The following is a 25,893-nucleotide window of genomic DNA, read 5'->3' as shown; positions in this document are numbered from 1 at the left end:
TGCATAGTGCTCCTGTGCAATGTAAATAACAATTTTTTGCATATTCACTGAATTGTCATTTTTCATGGACACCGTCTGTCGGGACATTTTTGTATGAACACTTCAACTGTTCTCTTCTAAAGTATCGCAAAGAAGTAACATACCAAATTGTTCTTCGTCTGTGAAAAAGCCGTCTAGCACGACGTATACGGAATGAAAGGTATATTTCCCTTGTGCCAGTTTTATACCGCTATCGCGACGGAGCAACACCTTCTTATTCGACGTGACGTACTTCCTTATTTGGGCATGAAATCACGAACCTCTGCATAAGGCAGCTATATGTTTCATGTTCAAAACAGAGAAATCGTAAAATGTAAGTAATGTAGTTACTCTGAAACTAGCAATGACATTTTAAATAACTCCTATTAGAGAAAAAGCAACATAATGTTAACGATGCTTTACGAAGAATTACTAAATGATTCTCTGAAAATGAAGTCCCCCTAAATTTTAAGAAAACACACTGTATTCAGTTCTGGACAACAAACAGAGTATTACCAACAACTGATGTAGCACATGAAGAATAGTCGGTAAATGGAATAGATTGTGTACAAAAATATGACAGCTTCTCTGGAAGAACTATATTACCGAGCTTCTCAAACAACTTCAGCTGCTTTTTCTCTTCTCGTAAGCCCATGTCTTGGAAACAGACGGATTTACTTCCTGATATGTTTTGCATAATTTCACTCAGTAATGTCTTTTGGAATTATTTTCCGGAGTAACTCGTAACTCATTAAGAGAGTACTGATTGAACAAGAAAGAGCAGTAAGAATAGCATGCAGTGTTCACCTGTGGGCCTCGCATAGGAACCTTCTCAAGGAGTTCGGTAATTTAACTGCACCACCAGAATATACATATTCGCTAATGATACATCTTATAAATTATCCGTGACAATTTCAGAAGAACATTGATATCCATACTTACAAAACTAAATGAAAAAGACCTTTATTGTCCAATATTAAAGCTATCAATGGCTTAGGAAGGAGTTCAACATGCAACACAAAAATTTTGATCATTTGCTCAATATCATAAAATACCCGATAGGTAGAAAAGCAGTTTAAGTGAAGTGGCATGAAGAGGACTAAAAAATGTATTTTTTAATGTTAACACTACCCATGTATACATATCCTTTAAACTGATTCTTTCCACATCATATCTGTAAAAGAATCGTTCAAATGATCTATGGAACATAGAACTAACTAAATAACTTCATAACTCAACACAGACGATATCATTTTGAAATTTTTCCTTAACTACTGTCACATGTTTGTGCTCTTCGAGTAGGAGTCTATTGCGTCTCACGCAAATCGGAAACGTCTTTTCACGAATGCAGGTAATAAAGTCTACCTGAACACTCATTTAGAATACGCATATTTGATTTTAAAAAAAGTAGCATGTTTCTCACTTACAATTTATTTGTTAGTTTAACATTCGCTGTTTGTGAAGAAATGAATAGCTACAACAGTTTCCATACCAAAAATTACGCAGTTTACTTTTTTCATTCATTTGTTTTTGTTGTTACAATTTGTCTGGTATCACTTCCAAGCAACTACGCCTTCGTCTTCAGACGTTTTATCATTGTGATTGTTGTGATTTACCACTGGAAATATATCCTGTTAATTTCTCCCCAGCATCCTTTAGTGTAAAAGCTAAGGTACTATATGAATCTCATAGTTACCATGCTACAGGACGATAGGGCATATTAATAGTGTATCACGTCGATGAAAGAGAGAAATATGCATGAATATATAGCCACAGTTGCTTGGAAATCGGAAGAATACACATTAAAACGAAAAACGGAGTTGAGTAGAATAAAAATAATAATAAGAGAATACCCTTGATTCGCCATGGAAAAATTCACTGATGCACAAAACGTAAGGTCGAAAATAGCTTTCACATGGTGTGCCACTGACAGAAAGAACTGCTACAGTGTAGTTCAGAAGGTAACTGAATGAAGTACGCTGTGAAACGAACACAAATGACACTTTGGTTCAAGGGAAATAATTATTACGCTGCAAACACCGAAATTCGTGATGGTCTGCTGGACAATAAAAAAGGTGAGAATGGTTCTTAACACAGCGCGTGCTCACCGCGGACAACAGCTCACGCTCTGCAACGTGCTCCCTTGCTAGCCACGAGGTCGGTAAGATGTTACTGTGGTAGGGCGTTCCATTCGTCCGTCAGTGCGGTTGTAACTGCTAGATGCTCATTGCTGCACGTGGACGTGCCGGAATACGTCTCCCCGACGCATCCCATCCCTCCATGCGACTTAAATCGGAGTAACTGATAGGCGGAGCCCGCCCGGTTGGCCGTGCGGTCTAACGCACGGCTTTCCGGAGCGGGAAGGAGCGCCTGGTCCCCGGCACGGATCCGCCCGGCGGGCTTGCGTCGAGGTCCGGTGAGCCGGCCAGTCTGTGGATGGTTTCTATGCGGTTTTCCATCTGCCTCGACGAATGCGGTCTGGTTCCCCTTATTCCACCTCAGCTACATTATGTCGGCGACTGCTGTGCAAACAAGTTTTCCAGGTATGCGTACACCTCCATTACTCTACCACGCAAATATAGGGGTTACACTCGTCTGGTGTGAGACGTTCCCTGAGGGAGGCGGCGCAGGGGTGAAGTAGACCACTGCGGCTGCGGCGGGGACAGAGCCTCTCCGTCGTTTCTAGGTCCCCGATTAACATACAACATACAACAACAACTGATAGGCGAGTCTATTGGCCGAATATCCACTTGTTCCAAAGAGCCTCCAGTTCCGCTGCTCGATGAAGTCGCGCATTGTCGTCCACAAAAATTAGGTCTGGGAGGAATTTACCCTTGATAAGATTGGCATGGGGAAACAGTGCAGCCGGCCGGAGTGGCCGAGCGGTTCTAGGCGCTACAGTCTGGAACTGCGCGACCGCTACGGTCGCAGGTTCGAATCCTGCCTCGGGCATGGATGTGTGTGATCTCCTTAGGTTAGTTAGGTTTAAGTAGTTCTAAGTTGTAGGGGACTGATGACCTCAGGAAGTTAAGTCCCATAGTGGTCAGAGCCATTTGAACCATTTGAAACAGTGCAGTGTCACTAAAACGGTCACGGGAGAGTGCAGTGTGTTCAACTATTTGGAATAAGTACAGCCATGCAGCATTATGCCTTCCCAAGTCATAACACCTTGATCACCAAATAGATCATGTTCGACAGTGTTTGTGGGTGCATTATGTGTTCCCAACTCTCGCCGTATGAGGACAAACTCACCATTATTGAACATTGGTGTTTAGCTGATCCAGGTGTTCTGGCGTGAGATGGCATAATATGGCGTGGACGTAGTGACGTCCAAATTTTTGAACACAGTAACTCACCGGTAAACGTTGTTGTGACACTATACTCCTTCCTCACGTCCACCTCTTTAGAAGTGCATTCTGCCCTAACTTCTTTTGTGTGGATCACAAACCGTGACCACATCGAACTGCGCATGTGGACGAGCTCTTGAAACGAGCAGATTTTCGACGAATGGACTGGCCAGCTCGTTCCCCCTACTTAAATCCCGTCGAAGATGTGCGGGATATGTTGGGGAAGTGGGGAGGGGGGAAAGAGGGGAGTGGGGGGCACTGATTGCAGCACGTCCACACGCACCCACGACCACTCAGCAGTTGTCAGAAGTGATGGTGGAGGGATGCGACGCCCTGCCTCAAGGACGCCGTGTGAACCCTTTGGCCAGCATGGGAGTGTTTTGCAGAGCATGCATTGCCGTCCACGGTGATCACATGCTCTATTAAAAACCATACCTCCCCTTTTGTAGCGTTCTGCGCTATGTTGTAGTAGTTCGTGTGTGTATTGTCCAAGTTTCATCGAGCAATGTTACTTGACAGTGATACGTCAGCCGAAAGCTACTTTCGTCCCGAAGTTTACACACCAGTGTAATTCACTGCTGACGCCGCAGATTTCCAGCGCTGTGGAAGCAACATAATGATCACATATGTGTTAAATAAAAGGGTTTATATGCTATCATGGGTGTCACTACTTTACCACTCAGCATGTAGTGGGTAGTAAGTACAGAACATTTTGAAAAGGAACCTATGTCCGGTATCGTATCGTTTCCGTTCTACAGCAGTTTCAATTCAGATGTGTACCTCGTCAACGTCTGCTTAGGGCAAGAGAAACGTCTCAGAGTTCCCTGTCCGGGTATCCAGCAGGGTAGACACGATGACGTGTACTACGTCAAACGGTCCGCAGACGTCACTTATTGCCCGCTTTGCTGTGAGACCGAGTCAGTACCTGTGCATCACCGATAGAGGAAACATGGTGGAGTACACGTTTGCGGAATACACAGACATGCTCCTTGTGTATGGCAAAGCTGGAGGTAACGGAAGAGCTGCTAATCGGCTGTATTACGAGCGTTTTCCACACCGTCACACTCCATCAAACAAGTTGCCCAAGTTACACAACGGCTACAAGAAACGGGTACTTTCACCGTGAGGAGGCAGGGCTGTGGTGCTCCACAGCGACTTCGCACTCCCGAATTTGAAGAAGGTGTACTGCGTCGCATTTAAGATAGCCCGTCAACGAGTTCCCAAAAAATTGTGCGTGTAATGGCTGTTAGTCACAGTACCGTCTTACACGCCCTGCATGAGCAACAATTACGACGGCAGTTCAATAAGTAATGCAACACATTTTTTTTTCTCTGCCAATTTTGGTTGAAAAAACCGGAAATTTCTTGTGGAATATTTTCAAACATTCCCGCTTCGTCTCGTATAGTTTCATTGACTTCCGACAGGTGGCAGCGCTGTACGGAGCTGTTAAAATGGCGTCTGTAACGGATGTGCGTTGCAAACAACGGGCAGTGATCGAGTTTCTTTTGGCGGAAAACCAGGGCATCTCAGATATTCATAGGCGCTTGCAGAATGTCTACGGTGATCTGGCAGTAGACAAAAGCACGGTGAGTCGTTGGGCAAAGCGTGTGTCATCATCGCCGCAAGATCAAGCAAGACTGTCTGATCTCCCGCGTGCGGGCCGGCCGTGCACAGCTGTGACTCCTGCAATGGCGGAGCGTGCCAACACACTCGTTCGAGATGATCGACGGGTTACTATCAAACAACTCAGTGCTCAACTTGACATATCTGTTGGTAGTGCTGTCACAATTGTACACCATTTGGGATATTCAAAGGTTTGTTCCCGCTGGGTCCCTCGTTGTCTAACAGAACACCATAAAGAGCAAAGGAGAACCATCTGTGCGGAATTGCTTGCTCGTCATGTGGCTGAGGGTGACAATTTCTTGTCAAAGATTGTTACAGGCGATGAAACATGGGTTCATCACTTCGAACCTGAAACAAAACGGCAATCAATGGAGTGGCGCAACACCCACTCCCCTACCAAGAAAAAGTTTAAAGCCATACCTTCAGCCGGTAAAGTTATGGTTACAGTCTTCTGGGACGCTGAAGGGGTTATTCTGTTCGATGTCCTTCCCCATGGTCAAACGATCAACTCTGAAGTGTATTGTGCTACTCTTCAGAAATTGAAGAAACGACTTCAGCGTGTTCGTAGGTACAAAAATCTGAACGAACTTCTCCTTCTTCATGACAACGCAAGACCTCACACAAGTCTTCGCACCCGAGAGGAGCTCACAAAACTTCAGTGGACTGTTCTTCCTCATGCACCCTACAGCCCCGATCTCGCACCGTCGGATTTCCATATGTTTGGCCCAATGAAGGACGCAATCCGTGGGAGGCACTACGCACATGATGAAGAAGTTATTGATGCAGTACGACGTTGGCTCCGACATCGACCAGTGGAATGGTACCGTGCAGGCATACAGGCCCTCATTTCAAGGTGGCGTAGCACTGAATGGAGATTACGTTGAAAAATAGTGTTGTGTAGCTAAAAGATTGGGGAATAACCTGGTGTATTTCAATGCTGAATAAAACAACCCCTGTTTCAGAAAAAAAATGTGTTGCATTACTTATTGAACTGCCCTCGTACATCCGTACCATTTACACGCTATGGGTCCAGCAGACTTTCCACCACAACGCGTCGCCTTCTGCACATGGTTCCTGCACCGTTGCATCGACACGCCCCTGTTTCCACGTCGAGTTCTCTTCACAGATGAATGTAGGTTCACAGGGGATTGTGTTCTGAATGCTCGAAATAGCCATGTTTGGAAGGACTAAAACCCTCATGACACGCATGTTCAGGTATTTCAAGACAGGTTTGGAATTAACGAGTGGGCAGGTATTCTGGACGGTCATGTGATTGGACCATACCTCCTTCCATCCAAGCTCACGGGTCCCGCATACTTAGTCTTCCCACGACACGTAATGGACCCGTTCTTGGAAGCTGTGTCACTGAATGTCCGTCAGGAAATGTGGTTTCAGCATGATGGAATACCACCTCACTTTTCGCTGGCCGTCCGGCGACATCTCAACAGACGGTATGGTGAAAGATGGATAGACCATGGTGGTCCAACCGCGTGGCCGCCGCTATCACCGGATATAACCCCTACGGACTACTTCTTGTGAGGTCGTATTTAGAGACTAATTTATGAGGCACCTGTAGAAACAAAGGAAGATCGCTGGCACAAGCTCTGGCCACTGCACAAGGCATTGAAGAGACACCAGGTGGGATGGAGAGAGTGTACCGGAACATGCTTCGGAGGTACAATATGTGTAACAACGTTGGTGGTCGCCACATCGAACCGCTGTTGTAATGCATCGGTACGTCGCGGCTGGTGCTGAAGATGGTGGGTTCTTGTTGTTGTCGACTAATGTAAACCATAAGGTGTAAGTTGTAGTGCAAATGCGTAAGTAATAACGGAACGAGTCAGTATTCTTTCCAAATGGATTGCAATAATTGTACTGGATCACGCCTAAGTACATTCCTCACGTGGGTGTGGATGAGATAATCATCTGCATTGAAACTGTCGTAGAACGGAAAGGATACGTTTCCAGACATGGGTTCCTATTCAAAATGTTATGTACTCTCTGCCCTCTACATGTCCTAGATGTTTGTAACGGGAATTTTCGACCACCCTGTATGTAATATTGACACGGTGACCAGTAACTACATCGGCGTGACTGCACTGTTACAGGTGCAAATCGAAGCGTCTCGCTCTTTCAGGCAACGAACGAGACTGGCAGATGGATTCCCGGCGGTGCTCCTTTCGTGGACTGTGGCAGCACCAGCCCGCGGCTGCTTGTAGTGCGCCTTTGTGTAGTCTACATGTGTGTGTGCCGTGTTACAGCCGTGTCGGTGTCTGGCTACACGCTGAACCTGACCCGCGTGTCGCGGGCGCACATGGGCGTCTACCAGTGCATCGCAGACAACGGCATCCCGCCGCCAGCCAACAAGACGTACCGCCTCGAGGTACACTGTGAGTACCACCCACAGCCCACCGTGCTCCCTCACTCCAGCACTCTCCATGTCGTCCTAGTTATCCTCTGCCTCATTATTCCTTCCAGTGGCTAATTAAATAGCACCTGCTGCCTACTACTTTAGCGTAAATTTCATTACTTTCTACTATAATATTCTTTCCAGATTCGTATTGGTCAGGTATGATCACATTACAACATCAGTTCCTCTCCTCCGTGATTTCATTTTGTTCCAATTCTCCTTTATCTTCTGCTCATGCTGCCCATCTCTTTCACTTGTACGTACTGTCCCTGCCGGTTTTTTCCCACCTTGGTAACTATCCAAAAATGTTTATATTTGTAGTCTATAACTGACTATTTTCTTTTCTGATTTATAACTGACTATTTTCTTTTCTGATATCGATGCAGTTGTTGGCTTCATACAGAAAGCCAGACACATTTCTTTCGTCAGGTTGCATTCGGTACAGATGGCCAAAGACGATTAAATTTTCCATTACCTCTGGCATTTTATATATATTTTCGTAGGTCTCTTCATCGTTCCTCGTTTTTCACTCCTCAATTGGTTATGCTGCACCTATTATTGTGGCAATGATCCATCTTTCGAGTTCCTCCCCTCTCCAGCTTACAGTTCAGCTTTAGCACTCGTCAGCATGTAAAACTTCCTGCTTAATCAATGTAATGCAGTGTAATAATTTTATACAGCTCGCGATACAAATCTTCTTCTAAAATTTCTTTCCATTTTATTAATGCTTAGGTATACTACAAATATTTCTAACCATTCTCTTATATTTCCTGTAAGATATTTAAAGCTACTAAGCCAGGCTGTTTTATTTACTTTTTATTTCTACATTCTTGGAATTTTTTTTTTGACACGAAGTTAGTGCTTTCAGACGAAATTCTTAAATTAGTTTTCTTTAAAAGATTTATTTCAGATTTTGATTGTGCCACATACGTTGCAAATACTGCAAAATCGTTTGAAAGTGCTACACACTCGGTCCTGATTCCATACCATTCCGTTCTTGGATTTACTGGTGCAAATGTGATTTTGAGCTGAAAATAATTAATTATTATATTTTTCCACAAAATATTGTTGAACAGTAAGGATTATAGGCCATCTCTCTGCCTGACATCCATTATTATTTGAAATGGCTCAGATATTTCGACCACAATTTTCACTTTATATGTATTGTTTGTTGGAATGTCATGCAATATGTTTACTGCCTTCTTGAATACTTCTGTCAATCCCGTCCCGGTCTGCTGAGTATAAATCAATAAATAATTTTATTGTAAGTCTGTTCATTAACATTGTGGCAGGACCAATAAACATACATAAATGGATGTTTGTTATCAGCTAGAGCTGGTTGTGAGCCGCAACTGAAGAACACTAAGACAAATGGGCGACGATAAAAGATGTGCAAATAGATTTAACAAACAGGGCCCACTGGCTTCAACTAACAGTAGTGTATTTAACTCTACGTACCCAGGCCCATCCAAATAATACTTCTAAATTACAAATCATGCTCGAACCCAATAAATAGCAATATTTGTAACATGAACAGACAGAAACTCTCAGCAGTGAACATCGTTTGCCTTTCTACAATTTACATAGTGTTGTATAAATACAATTTGGATCAGAACGCACATACTGCTTCAAGGGAAGATAAGAAAATTGAATTTCCATTTATGCTAAGTGCTCACTAGAGACACAACAAAAAATATTCATGAATAATAAACAGCCCGCAACGGCGAAAGACAGCTATAAACATGAAAGAAATAAAGTATCGCATGTTAACTGCTGTTAAACGCCTCTTAGCAAAAGTAGGGCTAAGTGAAACATAAGTATGAGAACTACACGGCACAGAGGATAACTCCAAATAGTTTCTCGTACAGCAGCACATTAAGATTCTCACCATGGAAACCCGTCTGGCCCATCCATTCCGCTTTGCCTGTAAGTTCCGGAGATATCAAATAACAATTGCTAAGGCCGTCTTCCACCAGATTCGGGCGTCGTGTTTCCCAGGCATGTAAACTGAATGCTTGGCGGTGCAGACTTTCGCTGGAAATCTATTCGAATTCCCGCAGTTGCTAGCAGCGTCCATGTCCAACGTAATCGCCAACTGCTGCCGCGGGATAGCCATCCTCCTCCTGCTATCTGCAGAGCTGATCCGAGGCGGCGTTAAGTCGACGTCGCAGGCAGCTCATGTATCCTCTGATAGGGTGCTGAGCAGGCAGAGAGGCTGATTCGCGCTTCCTGGTATACCTATACAATGCAAGCACGCAGCGCTCATTCAAGTGTCTTTCGGTGAAAGTGGTTACAATGATGGCGTGTAGAGCACGTTGTGTTGATGTGATTAATGTGACGACTGGAACAACAATACGGAAAAACAAGCAAAATTATGTAAGGATGATGCATGATAGAAAATACGCTGGACAATACTTTTGATGTGAAAGCATTAAGGCTGTCGTATCACCACGTCTGTGCGAATGGACTGCACTGATTCCATAAGAGGAAGCGTCAGCTTGCAACACAACCGGTTTATCAGGACAAAGTGCACCATTCATCGATCACTGAGCAGTGCATCTTTAAGTTTTTGTAAAGCTTCTTGAGACTCGTCTGTCCAAACGAAGGGGACATTCTTGCGATGCGATGGTGCAGTAATTTGTGCAGCATTCGGTCTGAACCGAATATAATAGTTCATTTTCCCTAAGACTGATTGCAGTTCTGTGACATTGAAAGGAACAGGCAAGTCTCGTATGGCTAACAAAAGTGATTGAAGAGATTGCACTCTTTGACTGTTTATGGCATTACCAAGATACCTCAGCTCTGGTTCAAAAAAATCGCACTTGTCCAGTCTACACTCTAGTCCTGCATCAAATAAAACACAAAAACAAAACACGCAAATTTACAATGTGTTTTTCAGGTGTACGACCTGCTACGACAATATCGTCCAAATAGTTCGAACAGTTTGGTACTTGAGCAGTCAGCTGTTCCAAACACCGGTGAAAAATGGCGGGTGCGTAATCACTGCCAAAAGGCAAACGCAAGTATTTAAACAAGCCCAAATGAGTGTTCACAACACAAACTTCTTGAGATTCTTCATCTAGCGGTATTTGAAGATATGCGTCGTGCAAATCAATTTTAGAAAAGTACCGATCAGCGCCTAATCTGTCCATGAGATCCTCTATTCGTCGCAATGGATAAGCATCAACCACAGTTTGCCCTAATGTAAACCCAGAGAGAATGCAACCTGAAGGTTTGGGGAGCAAATCCAATGTAATTGCCCACTGGCTAGCTTGTATAGGCACAATAGCTCCGCTGTCTTGCAATTCTTTAAGTTCAGCCGCGACTTTGTCTCGTAATGTAATGGGAACAGTTCTGGCACGGCAAAATTTCGTCTGAGCATTGTCTTTCATAGTAATGTGTACAAAAAATTTGTAGCCTTGCCCAAACCTTCAGAAAAGAGTTCAGGGAATTCTTTCAGCTAGCTAGCTACACTTTCTTTTGCATTGAATGCAGACACTGACAACACAGTGGCCTGAATGTTAAAGCCAAAAAATGAAAAGAATCCAGGCCAAATAGGTTCTCACAATAGCGGATTGTAGCACAGTGAAAGTTGCAGTATGCGAATTCGAGCGATATATGGCAGGCAAGGTACATTTTTCGAGAATGGGAATGTTTTGTCGATTATAAGCCTGACAGTTCATGCGTTTTACGATTCAGCAATGTAACAGAGGCACACTTGTCCAACTGGAATTTCCACTAATTTGCAAATGAACAAAAAGTTTGTTGGACTGGCATTGCACTGAAGAAACTGTTTGCTTGATAATTTTGTTAAAGCCTGTTGCAGGCGTTGAATACACTGCACTTTTGACATGGGCCTTGTGAGTAGATTTTTGTGATTGGGCACCGCGGGAAAAAGTCGGAATTTATAGAATTCCGTGTAGTTGTGGGGTAGTGTACGTGGATACTACAAAAATGACTGTCCAAAAACGACTTGAAGAGCACAAGGGCAATTGCAGAAGAGGGGATGAGCTGTTGCATAACATGCTTTACAGCCAGGCGACCACCACATTCATTTTGATAGGATTCAAGTACTGACAGGCACAAGCGAATCCAGGAAAGACTATACAGAGAGGCCATAGAGATCGTGAAACACCTCAGGAATTTCAATAGGAATGAGGAGGGCATGAAACAGAGGATGACAGACTAAAGGCCGAAATACTAAATGTCTTTTTCCAAAGCTGTTTCACAGAGGAAGACTGCACTGTAGTTCCTTCTCTAGATTGTCGCACAGATGACAAAATGGTAGATATCGAAATAGACGACAGAGGGATAGAGAAACAATTAATGTCGCTCAAAAGAGGAAAGGGGATACCAGTTTGATTTTACACAGAGTACGCGAAGGAACTTGCCCCCCTTCCTGCAGCGGTGTAACGTAGGTCTCTAGAAGAGCGTAGCGTTCCAAAGGATTGGAAAAGGGCACAGGTCATCCCCGTTTTCAAGAAGGGACGTCGAACAGATGTGCAGAACTATAGACCTATATCTCTAACGTCGATCAGTTGTAGACTTTTGGAACACGTATTATGTTCGAGTATAATGACTTTTTTGCAGACTAGAAATCTACTCTGCAGGAATCAGCATGGGTTTCGGAAAAGACGGTCGTGTGAAACCCAGCTTGCGCTATTCGTCTACGAGACTCAGAGGGCCATAGACACGGGTTCACAGGTAGATGCCGTGTTTCTTGACTTTCGCACGGCTTGCGATACAGTTCCCCACAGTCGTTTAATGAACAAAGTAAGACATATGGACTATCAGACCAATTGTGTGATTGGGTAGAAGAGTTCCTAGATAGCAGAACGCAGCATGTCATTCTCAATGGAGAGAAGTCTTCCGAAGTAGGAGTGATTTCAGGTGTGCCGCAGGGGAGTGTCGTAGGACCGTTGCTATTCACAATATACATAAATGACCTTGTGGATGACATCGGAAGTTCACTGAGGCCTTTTGCGGATGATGCTGTGGTATATCGAGAGATTGTAACAATGGAAAGTTGTACTGAAATGCAGGAGGATCTGCAGCGAATTGACGCATGGTGCAGGGAATGGCAATTGAATCTCAATGTAGACAAGTGTAATGTGCTGCGAATACAGAGAAAGAAGGATCCCTTATCATTTAGCTACAATATAGCAGGTCAGCAACTGGAAGCAGTTAATGCCATAAATTATCTGGGAGTACGCATTAGGAGTGATTTAAAATGGAATGATCATATAAAGTTGATCGTCGGTAAAGCAGATGCCAGACTGAGATTCATTGGAAGAATCCTAAGGAAATGCAATCCGAAAACAAAGGTAGTAGGTTACAGTACGTTTGTTCGCCCACTGCTTGAATACTGCTCAGCAGTGTGGGATCCGTACCAGATAGGGTTGATAGAAGAGATAGAGAAGATCCAACGGAGAGCAGCGCGCTTCGTTACAGGATCATTTAGTAATCGTGAAGGCGTTACGGAGTTGATAGATAAACTCCAGTGGAAGACTCTGCAGGATAGACGCTCAGTAGCTCGGTACGGGCTTTTGTTGAAGTTTCGAGAACATACCTTCACCGAAGAGTCAAGCAGTATATTGCTCCCTCCTACGTAATCCTCGCGAAGAGACCACGAGGATAAAATCAGAGAGATTAGAGCCCACACAGAGGCATACCGACAATCCTTCTTTCCACGAACAATACGAGACTGGAATAGAAGGGAGAACCGATAGAGGTACTCAAGGTACCCACCGCCACACACCGTCAGGTGGCTTGCGGAGTATGGATGTAGATGTAGAAATTTGAGTTCCGGTGCTGAAGAAGATGTGTACCTGTCTTCCACCAGGGGGTGACAGTAACAGCGGACGACGGCTGTCGACAACGGCTAGTTGCGTTAGCATATTCAAAACATGTGACGTCACGCCATTGCACGAGATCTCGCGGAAGCGGAATTTAGCTGTAGTCAGTAGCAAGCCAGGGTGTGAGTCGGACGTTCAATTAAGCTACGATCCCCCTTGAAAATGCCCTCCGCAGATGGGGACGAAACGTCGGGTTCTAAGGTGAAATCCCTAAGACCACGGCATGATAGCCCGGAATATTCTATTAACTGTGACAATTCCGGCCGTGAAAGTTTACATTTTACTTTTCAGGAGTCACAGGTGTATTCGACAGGCCGACACGTGGGATATTCGACAGATACGCGCGACCTTGTTGCGATGATGACAGCCTCGCTCAACGACGGCCCGTGCTTTTGTTCACTACCAGGTCTCTCTAGATTTTCTGCATTCGCTTATAAACATCTGCGGTGCCCTATTTTCCCACCAAAAGAAACCCAATGACAACTCTCGGCTTTGAACGCACCTCCGTTACAGATATCATTTTGAAGGCTACATATGGTGCCGTCTCCAATCGCAACTTCATGAAACTGTAGGGGCTGACGAGGGAATATTCAGCGAAGTCCCACAACAAACTCCAAACTTGGCTGAGAGAAGAAAGTGTTGCATTACTCATTCAACGTCCCTCGTATCTCTTTAAGCAACTTCAAGAACCTTTGCAAATCTTAGCACAGGCAATAAGTAGAGACTTTATGTTGACCAGCGATAAACAAAGTAATAAAAATAGAGTAAAAAATAATAAGAACCTCAAACTGTCATGCACTCTTTACCACTGTTTTACGAACACTTTCACTACATGGTACATTACAAAACATTCACACAGTATTTAGTAATGAAGTACCCTGTTTACAAACCTGTTTTATCCTAATTTACACACATCAAAAAAAGTTTTGCATCACCTCGGTTCCGAGAGTTCCGAAACCTGTACAGACATCAATATAAAAATCATTTCCGCCCTTTTTATAGCTCATGAAAACCACACATTGCATGTTGTATCACTATACAGCGAGTCCTTCAGAGGTGGTAGTCTAATTTGCTGTACATACCGGTACCTCTAATACCCAGCAGCACGTCCTCTTACAGTGAGACATGGCTGTATTCGTCGTGGCATACTATCTTCAACGGCGATTCGGCGCAGATCCCTCAGAGTGGTTGGTGGGTCACGTCGTCCATAAACAGTCCTTTTCAATCTATTCCAGGCATGTTCGATAGGGTTCATGTCTGGAGAACATGCTGGCCACTCGAGCGATATCGTTATCGTGAACGAAGTCATTCACAAGACGTGCACGTCGTCCATGAAGACGAATGCGTCGCCCATATGCTGCCAATGTGGTTGCACTATCGGTCGGAGCATGGCAGTCACGTATAGTCCAGCCGTTACGGCGCCTTCTATGACCACCAGTGGCGTACTTTGGCCCCACATAATGCCACCCCAAAACAGCAGGGAATCTCCACGTTGCTGCACACGCTGTACAGTGTGTCTAAGGCGTTCAGCCTGACCGGGTTGCCTCCAAACACGTCTCTGACGATTGTCTGTTTGAAGGCATATGCGACACTCATCGGTGAAGAGAACTTGATGCCAATCCTGGGCTGTATATCTGGCATGTTGTTGGGCCCATCTGTACAACGCTGCGTGTTGTCTTGGTTGCGAAGATGGACCTCGCCATGGACATCGGGAGTGAAGTTGCGCATCGTGCTCAATATTCCGCACAGTTTCAGTCGTAACACGTCGTCCTGTGGCTGGGCGAAAAGCATTATTCAACATGGTGGCGTTGATGTCAGGGTTCCTCCGAGCCATAATCCGTAAGTATCGGTCATCAACTGCAGTAGTAGCCCTCCATGTCCGAACAACATCCCTGTGGTTCGCTCCGAGACGCCTGGACACTTCCCTTGTTGACAGCCCTTCCTGACACAGAGTAACAATGCGGACGCGACCGAACCGCGGTATTGACCGTCTCGGCATGGTTGAACTGCAGACAACACTAGCCATGTACCTCCTTCTTGGTGGAATGACGGACTGATTGGCTTTCGGAACCTCCTCAACCAATAGGCGCTACTCATACATGGTTGTTTATATCTTTGGGCGGTTTTAGTGACATCTCTGAACAGTCAAAGGGACTGTGTCTGTGATAACAATATCCACAGTGAACGTCTGTGTTCAGGAGTTCTGGAAACCGGGCTGATGCAAAATCTTTTTTGATGTGAGTAAATTTTAGACCCTCAAACTGACTCAGTGCATTACCTCTCTTTTTTCAGAAACTTCATACTCAGATTTGTACACTAACAAAATTACTTTTAATGGTGTTGTGCTGAGAAATATTCGATAATTTATCGAAAATGAAAAAAGAAATTGACTTTTACTGGGAATTGGAGCATTGGAAACAAGTAAAGTAATTTAATGGTCGATTTATAGTCTGCCCTTGACCATCTACGCCATGAATGAAGCACTTTAACTAACCGAAAATTCACGAGGCTCTAGTTCATGCTACTTACACAATACTTAGACATTACTTTGCCTGAGGTAGGCGAAATACTGGTAAGGGAACATCACAATATATTGCCCCGTTAATTATATTCTTACATATCGCAGCTATTAGAGCAACAAAATATACATACACCGTAAAAGTTGTAGCTGATATGGACTATTACAATGTATCTGCCGTCCGAGCTACGATGAGAATACTGTAAGTATGGTTTGTTTCGCAAATGAATTCTTTGAGACACACAGTCAATTAGTTTACTTACTTGACTACACTACCGGTGGCAAAAATTAGACAAGTTAGGAATGACAGCGCGCCGGCCGAAGTGGCCGTGCGGTTAAAGGCGCTGCAGTCTGGAACCGCAAGACCGCTACGGTCGCAGGTTCGAATCCTGCCTCGGGCATGGATGTTTGTGATGTCCTTAGGTTAGTTAGGTTTAACTAGTTCTAAGTTCTAGGGGACTAATGACCTCAGCAGTTGAGTCCCATAGTGCTCAGAGCCATTTGAACCATTTTTTTGAATGACAGCGCGGTGAATGCATAGACAGTTTTCGCAGTGTGCACATTTGATAAAAGCAGCTTGGTCACAGTTGTCATGGAAACACTCATCAGTTAATCCTTCTTCGGAGCAGAACTGCAAGTTTGTTTGAAATACACTAGCAACATCTTTGGCGTACTGAAAAAATACGAATCTGATGAAGATGGTGGATCATGCCACCGAGGACTGGAAATACACAAGCGATTGAAGGCGTATAAAAGATCCCATAATTGTGTCTGAGATAATTTTCACGAAATATGTATTTGGACAGAAGAAGAAAACGTCGGTATATTGCACGGTGCCTGTGCACTTTGCTACAATCAGCTTCTTCGTGCATTCAACGCCTTCAGGGACTGTAGAATTGTATAGTTCGTCATCTCTATTGGTTGTCCGGGAGTCAATAAGAAAAAGGGCTTTAGTTTTTGCCTACGTATCTGCCACGTTACTTGTTATAGGTAGTATATTACATTCATCTTCGTCATATTATCAAATTTGCTAGCAAACGCCTTGATGTTTGGCAAATTCATATTCACATTTGCAAGAAAATGACATCTTTGTTCCGTTACAAGGACATACAAATGGGGTAGCAGCCTACCATTCATCATAATCCCAGACATTATTATATAAAAGTGTGTTATTACCGCTAGGGATCCAACCGCACGAAATACATGTTTGCTAACCTTCACTCTGAGGATCCGTCCAGATCGTAGCTCTTTATCTGATCCTAGTCGGCGTTAATTACTTGACCTGGTGTCAGATGGTTTTCCTCAATGAAAGGCCTATTTCCTCTCACGAAATGAAAAACGTTTTGCTGAATGTCGGCATCCCCATCAACAAAACGCTTGTTAACTTTGTGGATTATTTTGCGAAAGACAATTTTATCTTTTATCTAAATTTTACCCACGATTTGGAAGCTTTTAACTACAATGAATTGTGAGGGTCAGTTCTCTACTTTACTTTTACAGCAAACACAAACCCGTCTGACATATTGTGACCTCTGTGCTGCTTTTAGAGCGATTCGTAAATGGGGTGCTTTAGTATAGATGGAAAACCTGTTATCACCCTTCGTGTTCGTCCCTCTCCTGTGAATATCATTCCAGCATAGCAGCTAAAACTTCGTAAAGAGTTTTTTAGTCACTAACAAAACAAGACTTCGTGTCGCGACGGCTACGTGACCTTCCGTTGTGAGCATTACTTTCCAATACAGATAACAACTGAACTCATAAACAAAACAACAACTGAGGTCAACCAAAGCTAACAATTGATCTTGACTAAACTCGGCATGGGTGTTACCCGATAGTGCTATACTTGTAGAGATAGTTTAAACCCAATGTTGGGCTTGTAGACTATCGGTGGTGAGTATCCCTTTCTCATCGTATAATTAGAAACGAAAATATCTTTCAGTTTCAGATGCTGGACAAGATAGTGCAGCCTTTACCCTCCAAGTAATATACTAAGTAATTCTCTTCTTAGCGTAGAAATAGTAATCCAGAGGATGTAATTATATGCCACGTTACCAAGAATTCAAACTAGCAGCATTCGTGGCCCATTTGAAATAATTTATGAGCACTTTAGCCCCGCCTGTTACTTCAAATGCTTCTTCCTCAGAGGCCGGCCACAGATCAGTAGTGTTTCTTCTACGGCTGTTTCACGCTCTACATTCCATTCCACCTTTTCTGCTCACACACTTATCTTTCTCTTTACCATATCGATTACAACAGTATTGACCTAAGCATGAGCTTGTGACTGTACACAAAATATAAGTCTTACATTCACATATAAATTAAAGATCTTTACTGATTAAGTACATTCAAATACATAACATAAAATACACAAAACATTGAAGAAAACACAAATATTTCGAAAAACTTTATAAAAATGTCATCCTGTTAATATACATTTATATTGTTTTTTATATATAGCGTACGAGTGTTTCTTTGTAAACAACTGCCGCTTCTTCGACGATTTTGCAAACAAGCGTGTGTGTACAGGAGCATGGCGTATAATATTTGTTCCCCGTAACTCCATTGCCTTAAGGAGTTATCTTGTTTCACCTGCTAGTCCAACTCCCTCATTGGCTTTCATTTTTGTGTAGATCGGTTTCTTGCTTCCCTTCATATTCATATTTATGTCGCTGTTATTACTTTTTTTTCATTTCCACGTAGAAGTATGTCCCAGATATAAACCTTTCTTAAAGTCTTCCTTATGTTGATTTTCATGTAGTGGATTGATAGGAAACACGTTTGGTTCTCGAAGGTGCGAGCGACAAGGGCTTTTCCACTTTTAATTACTGAGTTGCATCTGTTGTCTTCCGAATGACGTTTCCTAAGTAAAAAAAAAAAAAAAAATCGTATTCTGAACTACCCACTTTAATATTAATGTAGCTGTTTGGAAGTGCGTGCTTAATACTAGGATCTTCGTATTCTTTGCATGTATTTGTGACTTGTATTGCTTCACGTAAGCTGATAGTACTTCTATAATCCTATTCGTGTACTTTCCAGAATATCATCTTTGTGCCTTTGTTTTTGTGCTTCAATGTGTCAACGCCTTCGTTAGTAAACATGCTGAATTTCATTGGTAAAGTGGAGAGCTCTGTCTGACACTTCACACAACAGTCTTCAAGAGAAGTATCGTTTGTCCCATTTTAACAACTATACAAAAACCGAAACCAAAAATACTGTGCATACAAAGTAATACCTGTACCACCAGCTATACATTGCACACAGAAATCAACTTCCTGAGTGCAGAAAAAAAAACACTCTCTGAAGCGACACAGAACGTGGTCCGTTGCCTGGCACCTTTGTATTTACATATTGCGCTAGTCTCAAATGTGCCCAAGTTCATAATTCTAATCCTGCACACACATAGCTCGGCATACCACTGCGAAACGCCGCGTCGGAATTTAAATAAAGCATGAAGAGGCACAAACGTGAATTAAAATCAAAGTTTCACACCCCTCATTGTAAAACCACAAGCTGCGTTGCTCTCAAAGAATTTATTTATATCCCTTTGGCCTACATCCAACAACAGTGCAAAAACTCTATTAATTAAAACAGAACAGACAACTTGTAGCAGCAAAGGCTGTGAGGGGGCGCCGTCGAAGCTGTGAGAGTCATAAACTGAGGCCGCGGAATACACTGGAAATATATGTCGCAGATACGAAACATATAAGGCCAAAATAACAGTTGAAGTTGGGAAGAGGCCTGGAACAGTTCTGACTGATAAACACAAATCCACAGGGCATCTTACCTACTCTCGTTAAATTAGAAAAATGATAAAATGATATATACTTCTAGGTTTAATTGCAATTAGATGTCAAGGCCTTTAACTGTCTTGTGAGGAAACGAAACTCTTAAAGACCCAAACCTCATTAACGTAAACAAGACTACTTTCATAAATTTGGGAACGAACGCAAAACGGAATCAAGATAAGAGAATTACAGAACGCTTGATTCACTTACCACTCAACAGATGCAGCAAATGTAGACTATGTAGTAAAAATAAGTGTCTGGAGGAAGTATTAGTATAGAAAGTTCAAAACCAAAACAGAAGGAAAGTTGTGTGCGATTTCCAACATGAATTGTTCCTAAAATTCATGTATGTATAAAATTAATAAAAATAAATAATTTTCCAAACATTATACCTTCTAAAAGTTATATCACTGATGGAAGCTGATACACCACTAGAAAACTACTATACTCTACAACAACTGATGTGGTATTACAGCAGAGTAACGGAGAACTTGGCGTTAGGTCGGTGGGAATAAAAGAATTTAGTTGATATATACCATATCTCACCCCAAACCCTACTCCTACTTGTTCCATAATAATAAAAATTAGTTCCGTCAATTGGTGATGATAACACGGCAAAATGCTGTACGGAAGTACAGTTCATTTAGTTCAAATTTTACTGAAAATTTCCAAAATTAACTCATTATCATTCATACAAGTATAATAATTATCCAACACACACCACAAACAACTCAAAAACCTGTTCCGTTATACTTTTATTTCGTTCAGTTACTAATTCCTTTATGAAACTGTTAAAATATTTAATAGGCTTGGTCTGAAGGAATTAAAATAATGTGAGAACATTCCACTGTTGTGTTAATTAATATTGCATTTTTGGTTAATATCAGTTACCACAAAAAGAAAAAACTATCTAATTGTAATTATTGCAATCATATTCATTTTCGCATTTTTTAATATTTAACGTTCATAATTGACGACAATATCCAATGTTTATAAGTTAAATACGGTACCAATTTACTTTCGTCAAAAAACATAGCCACATCTGAAACAAAATCATAAAAAGCACATTACATCACTGTCCTGATTCTTCGCTTGCGTACAGTCAAAGTTCCAAACAACTTCCTGCTTCTTTTCTTCTCTCCCAATTGCCCAATCTCCGTATGGACATCTCGACAATCACAGGCATACAATTTTTAGTGTGTCGTCCAGTGCTGTCCTCCAGCAACAAAAACAGTAGATGTGTGCTCGACGTACAAACATCTTATTCCATTTCAACAGACTGCACACATTGTTTCTGTCATCTCCAAATTACGACCGGAACGCTGTACATACGGTAACGATTTCTTCATTAATATTTGTGGTACATACGTAGTAGCCTAGGTAGACTCTACACAAAAGCACACACAAATTTGACTAAATCATGACAGCACCAGCTCTGTTGTGTGAGACGGAAACATGTGTATTAATAGGCAGAGATGAAGGCCAAACCCAAGCAGCTGATCGATGTTTCTAGGTTCGGTTAAGCACTGCTCCAAAAGAGGAAAAAAGTGATGACATGAAAACTATTGGATCAGTTACGTAATTAGAATATTCAAAAATCACTGACCAAACCTAACAACATATCGTGTCTCAAGAATATGTAATGTATGACACCTTAGAATGTGTTGGACTGTTAAACCGAAACAGGGATGTGGGTAAGTAGTGACGATGATGATGACAATTATGATCGTTCTACCATTCCTAGACCGGCAAGGGAACATGCTGTTCCAACAGGACAATGGACGTCCGCATGTATCCCGTGCCACCCAACGTGCTCTAGAAGGTGTAAGTCAACTACACTGGCCAGCAAGATCTCCGGATCTGTCCCCCATTGAGCATGTTTGGGACTGGATGAAGCGTCGTCTCACGCGGTCTGCACGTCCAGCACGAACGCTGGTCCAACTGAGGCGCCAGGTGGAAATGGCACGGCAAGCCGTTCCACAGGACTACATCCAGCATCTCTACGATCGTCTCCATGGGAGAATAGCAGCCTGAATTGCTGCGAAAGGTGGATATACACTGTACTAGTGCCGACATTGTGCATGCTCTGTTGCCTGTGTCTATGTGCCTGTGGTTCTGTCAGTGTGATCATGTGATGTATCTGACCCCAGGAATGTGTCAATAAAGTTTCCCCTTCCTGGGACAATGAATTCACGGTGTTCTTATTTCAATTTCCAGGAGTGTATATATAGGGTGAGTCACCTAACGTTACCGCTGGATACATTTCGTAAACCACATCAAATACTGACGAACCGATTCCACAGACCGAACGTGAGGAGAGGGGCTAGTGTAATTGTTTAATACAAACCATACAAAAATGCACGGAAGTATTTTTTAACACAAACCTACGTTTTTTCAAATGGAACCACGTTAGTTTTGTTAGCACATCTGAACATATAAACAAATACGTAATCAGTGCCGTTTGTTGCATTGTAAAATGTTAATTACATCCGGAGATATTGTAACCTAAAGATTACGCTTGAAACCTCCGACGTTCAGTTGCGTGTTGTAACAAACACGGGCCACGGTCAGCGAGCAGCATCTGCAGGGACATGACGACCGTGTTTACGAGTGTGGCTGTAGTGCACTATTGTGGTTTGGTCTAGCTGTCGCAATGTCCGCATGTAGCGCTTGCTGCTATTGTTATTCTGCATTCGTCTCCGCACGCAGACCAACTGTAGTACACCGCGTTACCAGACGTCTGTGATAGTGTAGTGTTGTAGGAACTGTGACCATGGTGTATTCGAACTCTGAAAAGGCGGAGATGGTATCTAAGGCGAGTGTCGGCGAAATGCAGCTGAAACCTGCAGGGTGTATGCAGAACGGTACCCGGACAGAGAGCATCCAACGTGCCGCACATTGCAAAACATCTACCGCCAACTGTATGCACGCAAACGGGTCCGTAACAGGGCCGTCACAGGAGAAGCGGGTGCAGTTGGTGTGTTAGCTGCTGTTGCCATGAACCCACACATGAGTACACGGGACATTGCGAGAGCCGGTGGTCTGAGTCAAAGTAGTGTCATGCGCATACTGCATCGTCACCGCTTTCACCCGTTTCATGTGTCGCTACATCAGCAATTATATGGTGATGACTTTAATCATCGAGTGCAATTCTGTCAATGGGCATTAACAGAGAATGCGTTGTAGTTCTACCTGTTTACCGATGAAGCGGGTTTCACAAACCACGGGGCAGTGAATCTACAGAACATGCATTACTGGTCCGTGGACAATCCTCGCTGGCTCAGACAGGTAGAGCGACAGCGACCGTGGACTGTAAATGTATGGTGCGGAATCATTGGCGACCACCACATTGGTCCTCACTTCATTGCAGGGGCCCCAACAGCTGCAACATACATCGCGTTTCTACAGAATGATCTGCCTACGTTGCTCGAAAATGTCCCACTGGAAACGCGTCGAAGTATGTGGTATCAGCATGAAGGTGCACCTGCACATTCCGCAATTAACACTAGGCTGACCCTTGACAGGATGTTCGACGGACGTTTCATAGGACGTGGAGGACGCATAAATTGGCCAGCCCGTTCTCCTGATCTTACACCTCTGGACTTCTTTCTGTGGGGTACGTTAAAGGAGAATGTGTACCGTGATGTGCCTACAACCCCAGAGGATATGAAACAACGTATTGTGGCAGCCTGCGGCGTCATTACACCAGATGTACTGCGGCGTGTACGACATTCATTACGCCTGAGATTGCAATTGTGTGCAGCAAATGATGGCCACCACATTGAACATCTATTGGCCTGACATGTCGGGACACACACTATTCCACTCCGGAATTGAAAACGGAAACCACGTGTGTACGTGTACCTCACCCCTCATGGTAATGTACATGTGCGTCAGTGAAAAAGACCAATAAAAAGGTGTTAGCATGTGGACGTAATGTGCTGTTCAAGTCTCTTCTGTACCTAAGGTCCATCACCGTTCCCTTTGGATCCCTACGTAATTCGGTGCTCTCCGATACACACGATCGAACAGCGGAGGAGTGGTACTCAAGCGTCAACTTTAGGTTACAATATCTCCGGATGTAATTAACATTTTACAATGTAACAAACGGCACTGATTACGTATTCGTTTATATGTTCAGATGTGCTAACAAAACTAGCGGGGTTCCATTTAAAAAAACGTAGGTTTGCGTTAAAAAACATACTTCCGTGCATTTTTTTACGGTTTGTATTAACCAGTTACACTAGCCCCTCTCCTCACGGCCGGTCTGTGGAATTGATTCGTCAGTATTTGATGTGGTTTACGAAATATATCCAGCGGTAATGTTAGGTGACTCACCCTATATATATACATATATAATGAAAATTTCTACAAATAAGCGATTGTAAGAGAGGTATCCATGTCTCCTGGATTCATACAATTAACATTCACATAATCACAGAGGTCCAGCGTGGCCTGTAATTATCACATGACAGCGAAACTTGGTAGATATCCTAAAGTGTTAATGGGGAATCAGTTTATGTTCGAAAAAAATTAGCTCGAATTTTGGTCACCACATATAAATCTCTGTGAATGTAAGAAAGTTGTATTGAAATGTTTCCAGATGTAATGGATTAGGAACGTTGGCACAAAAGATCAAACAAGTGTAAAAGGCATAATATTGATTTTATTTTTAACCGCCTCGAATATGAGCACCAGAGACCCCCACGAAATGCTATACAGCGCTAGATTTGCATCTGGTGGCCAAAACTGGACCTGATTTTTTTCCGAGTCAATCGTTTCCACATTCCTACAAAGTTTCGCTGCCTGATGATAATTACAGCCAACAGTGGAACCTTCTTGCGTGCTGCACTTTAACTAGAACCACCCGGTACTATAACCTCGAAAAAATCAAGCTGCAATGTTGTTGCTTTTAGTTACATTCACCATTCAGTGTGACATTTGGGTGACATGTTTCAGACCTTGTTGTAAGACCTTGTTCAAGAAACCTGCCGCCTCGAAAATCACCACATCAAAAGCCTTGAAATGTCTGCCCCGCAGTGGTTTCTTCATCCGAGGAAACAGAACGAAGTCACTGGATGTCGCGATGGGAGAATATAGGGAGCTGAGGCAGCACGTGGAAACCCAGGGAACGGTGTGCGGAATAGGCTGAGGCGTCGTCGTCCACCGACGTGCCGTCTCGGCAGCCTGCTGTAGCCCTGTCACTACAGTGCTGTTTCATGCTTCTGTGGCGACTTGCGTCTTACGAAAATAATGTGTTAACATCACACCAAAATAGACGCAGTACTGCCTAGCACGAGGATGTCTACATCTATATCTACATGGATACTCTGCAAATCACATTTAAGTGCCTGGCAGAGGGTTCATCGAACCACCTTTCACAGTTCTCTATTATTCCAATCTCGTATCACGCGCGGAAAGAACGATAACCTACATCTTTCCGTACAAGCTCTGATTTCCCTTATTTTATCGTGGTGATCGTTCCTCCCAATGTAGGTCGGTGTAAACAAAATATTTTCGCATTCGGAGGAGAAAGTTAGTGATCGGAATTTCGTGGGAAGATTCCGCCGCAACGAAAAGCGCCTTTCTTTTAATAATTTCCAGCCCAAATCCTGTATCATTTCTGTGACACTCTCTCCCATATTTCGCGATAATACAAAACGTGCTGCCTTTCTTTGAACTTTTCCGATGTACTCCGTCATTCCTATCTGGTAAAGATCCCACACCGTGCAGCAGTATTCTAAAAGAGGACGGACAAGCGTAGTGTAGGCAGTCTCCTTAGTAGGTATGTTGCATTTTCTAAGTATCCTGACAATAAAACGCAGTCTTTGGTTAACCATCCCGACAACATTTTCTATGTGTTCCTTCCGATTTAAGTTGTTCGTAATTGTAATACCTAGGTATTTAGTTGAATTTAGTGCTTTTAGATTAGACTGATTTTTCGTGTAACCGAAGTTTAACGAGTTCCTTTTAGCACTCATGTGGATGACCTCACACTTTTCGTTATTTAGGGTCAACTGCCACTTTTCGCACCAGTCCCATATTTTTTCTAAATCGTTTTGCAGTTTGTTTTGATCTTCTGATGACTTTAGTAGTCGATAAACGACAGCGTCATCCGCAAACGACCGAAGACGGCTGCTCAGTCTCTCAAATCGTTTATATAGGTAAGGAACAGCAAAGGGCCTGTAACACTACCTTGGGGAACGCCAGAAGTCATTTCTGTTTTACTCGATGACTTTCCGTCAACTAATACGGTGACCTCTCTGACAGGAAATCACAGATCCAGTCACATAACTGAGACGATATTCCATAAGCACGCAATTTTACTACGAGCCGC

General features: G+C 43.2%; 1 protein-coding gene across 1 annotated transcript in view; it reads left to right on the top strand.

Annotated features, from left to right (window-relative positions):
* LOC124799128 overlaps nt 1-25,893 on the top strand; it is a 739,238-nt gene that overhangs the window by 464,853 nt on the left and 248,492 nt on the right. The window contains exon 7 of the mRNA XM_047262665.1: nt 7,250-7,378. Coding sequence (XP_047118621.1) covers nt 7,250-7,378 — 129 coding nt within the window. The remainder of the gene's footprint in view (nt 1-7,249; nt 7,379-25,893) is intronic.

The sequence above is a fragment of the Schistocerca piceifrons genome, chromosome 5 (genome assembly GCF_021461385.2).
Source record: "Schistocerca piceifrons isolate TAMUIC-IGC-003096 chromosome 5, iqSchPice1.1, whole genome shotgun sequence".
NCBI lineage: Eukaryota > Metazoa > Arthropoda > Insecta > Orthoptera > Acrididae > Schistocerca > Schistocerca piceifrons.
This window is presented reverse-complemented; position numbering and strand designations above follow the sequence as displayed.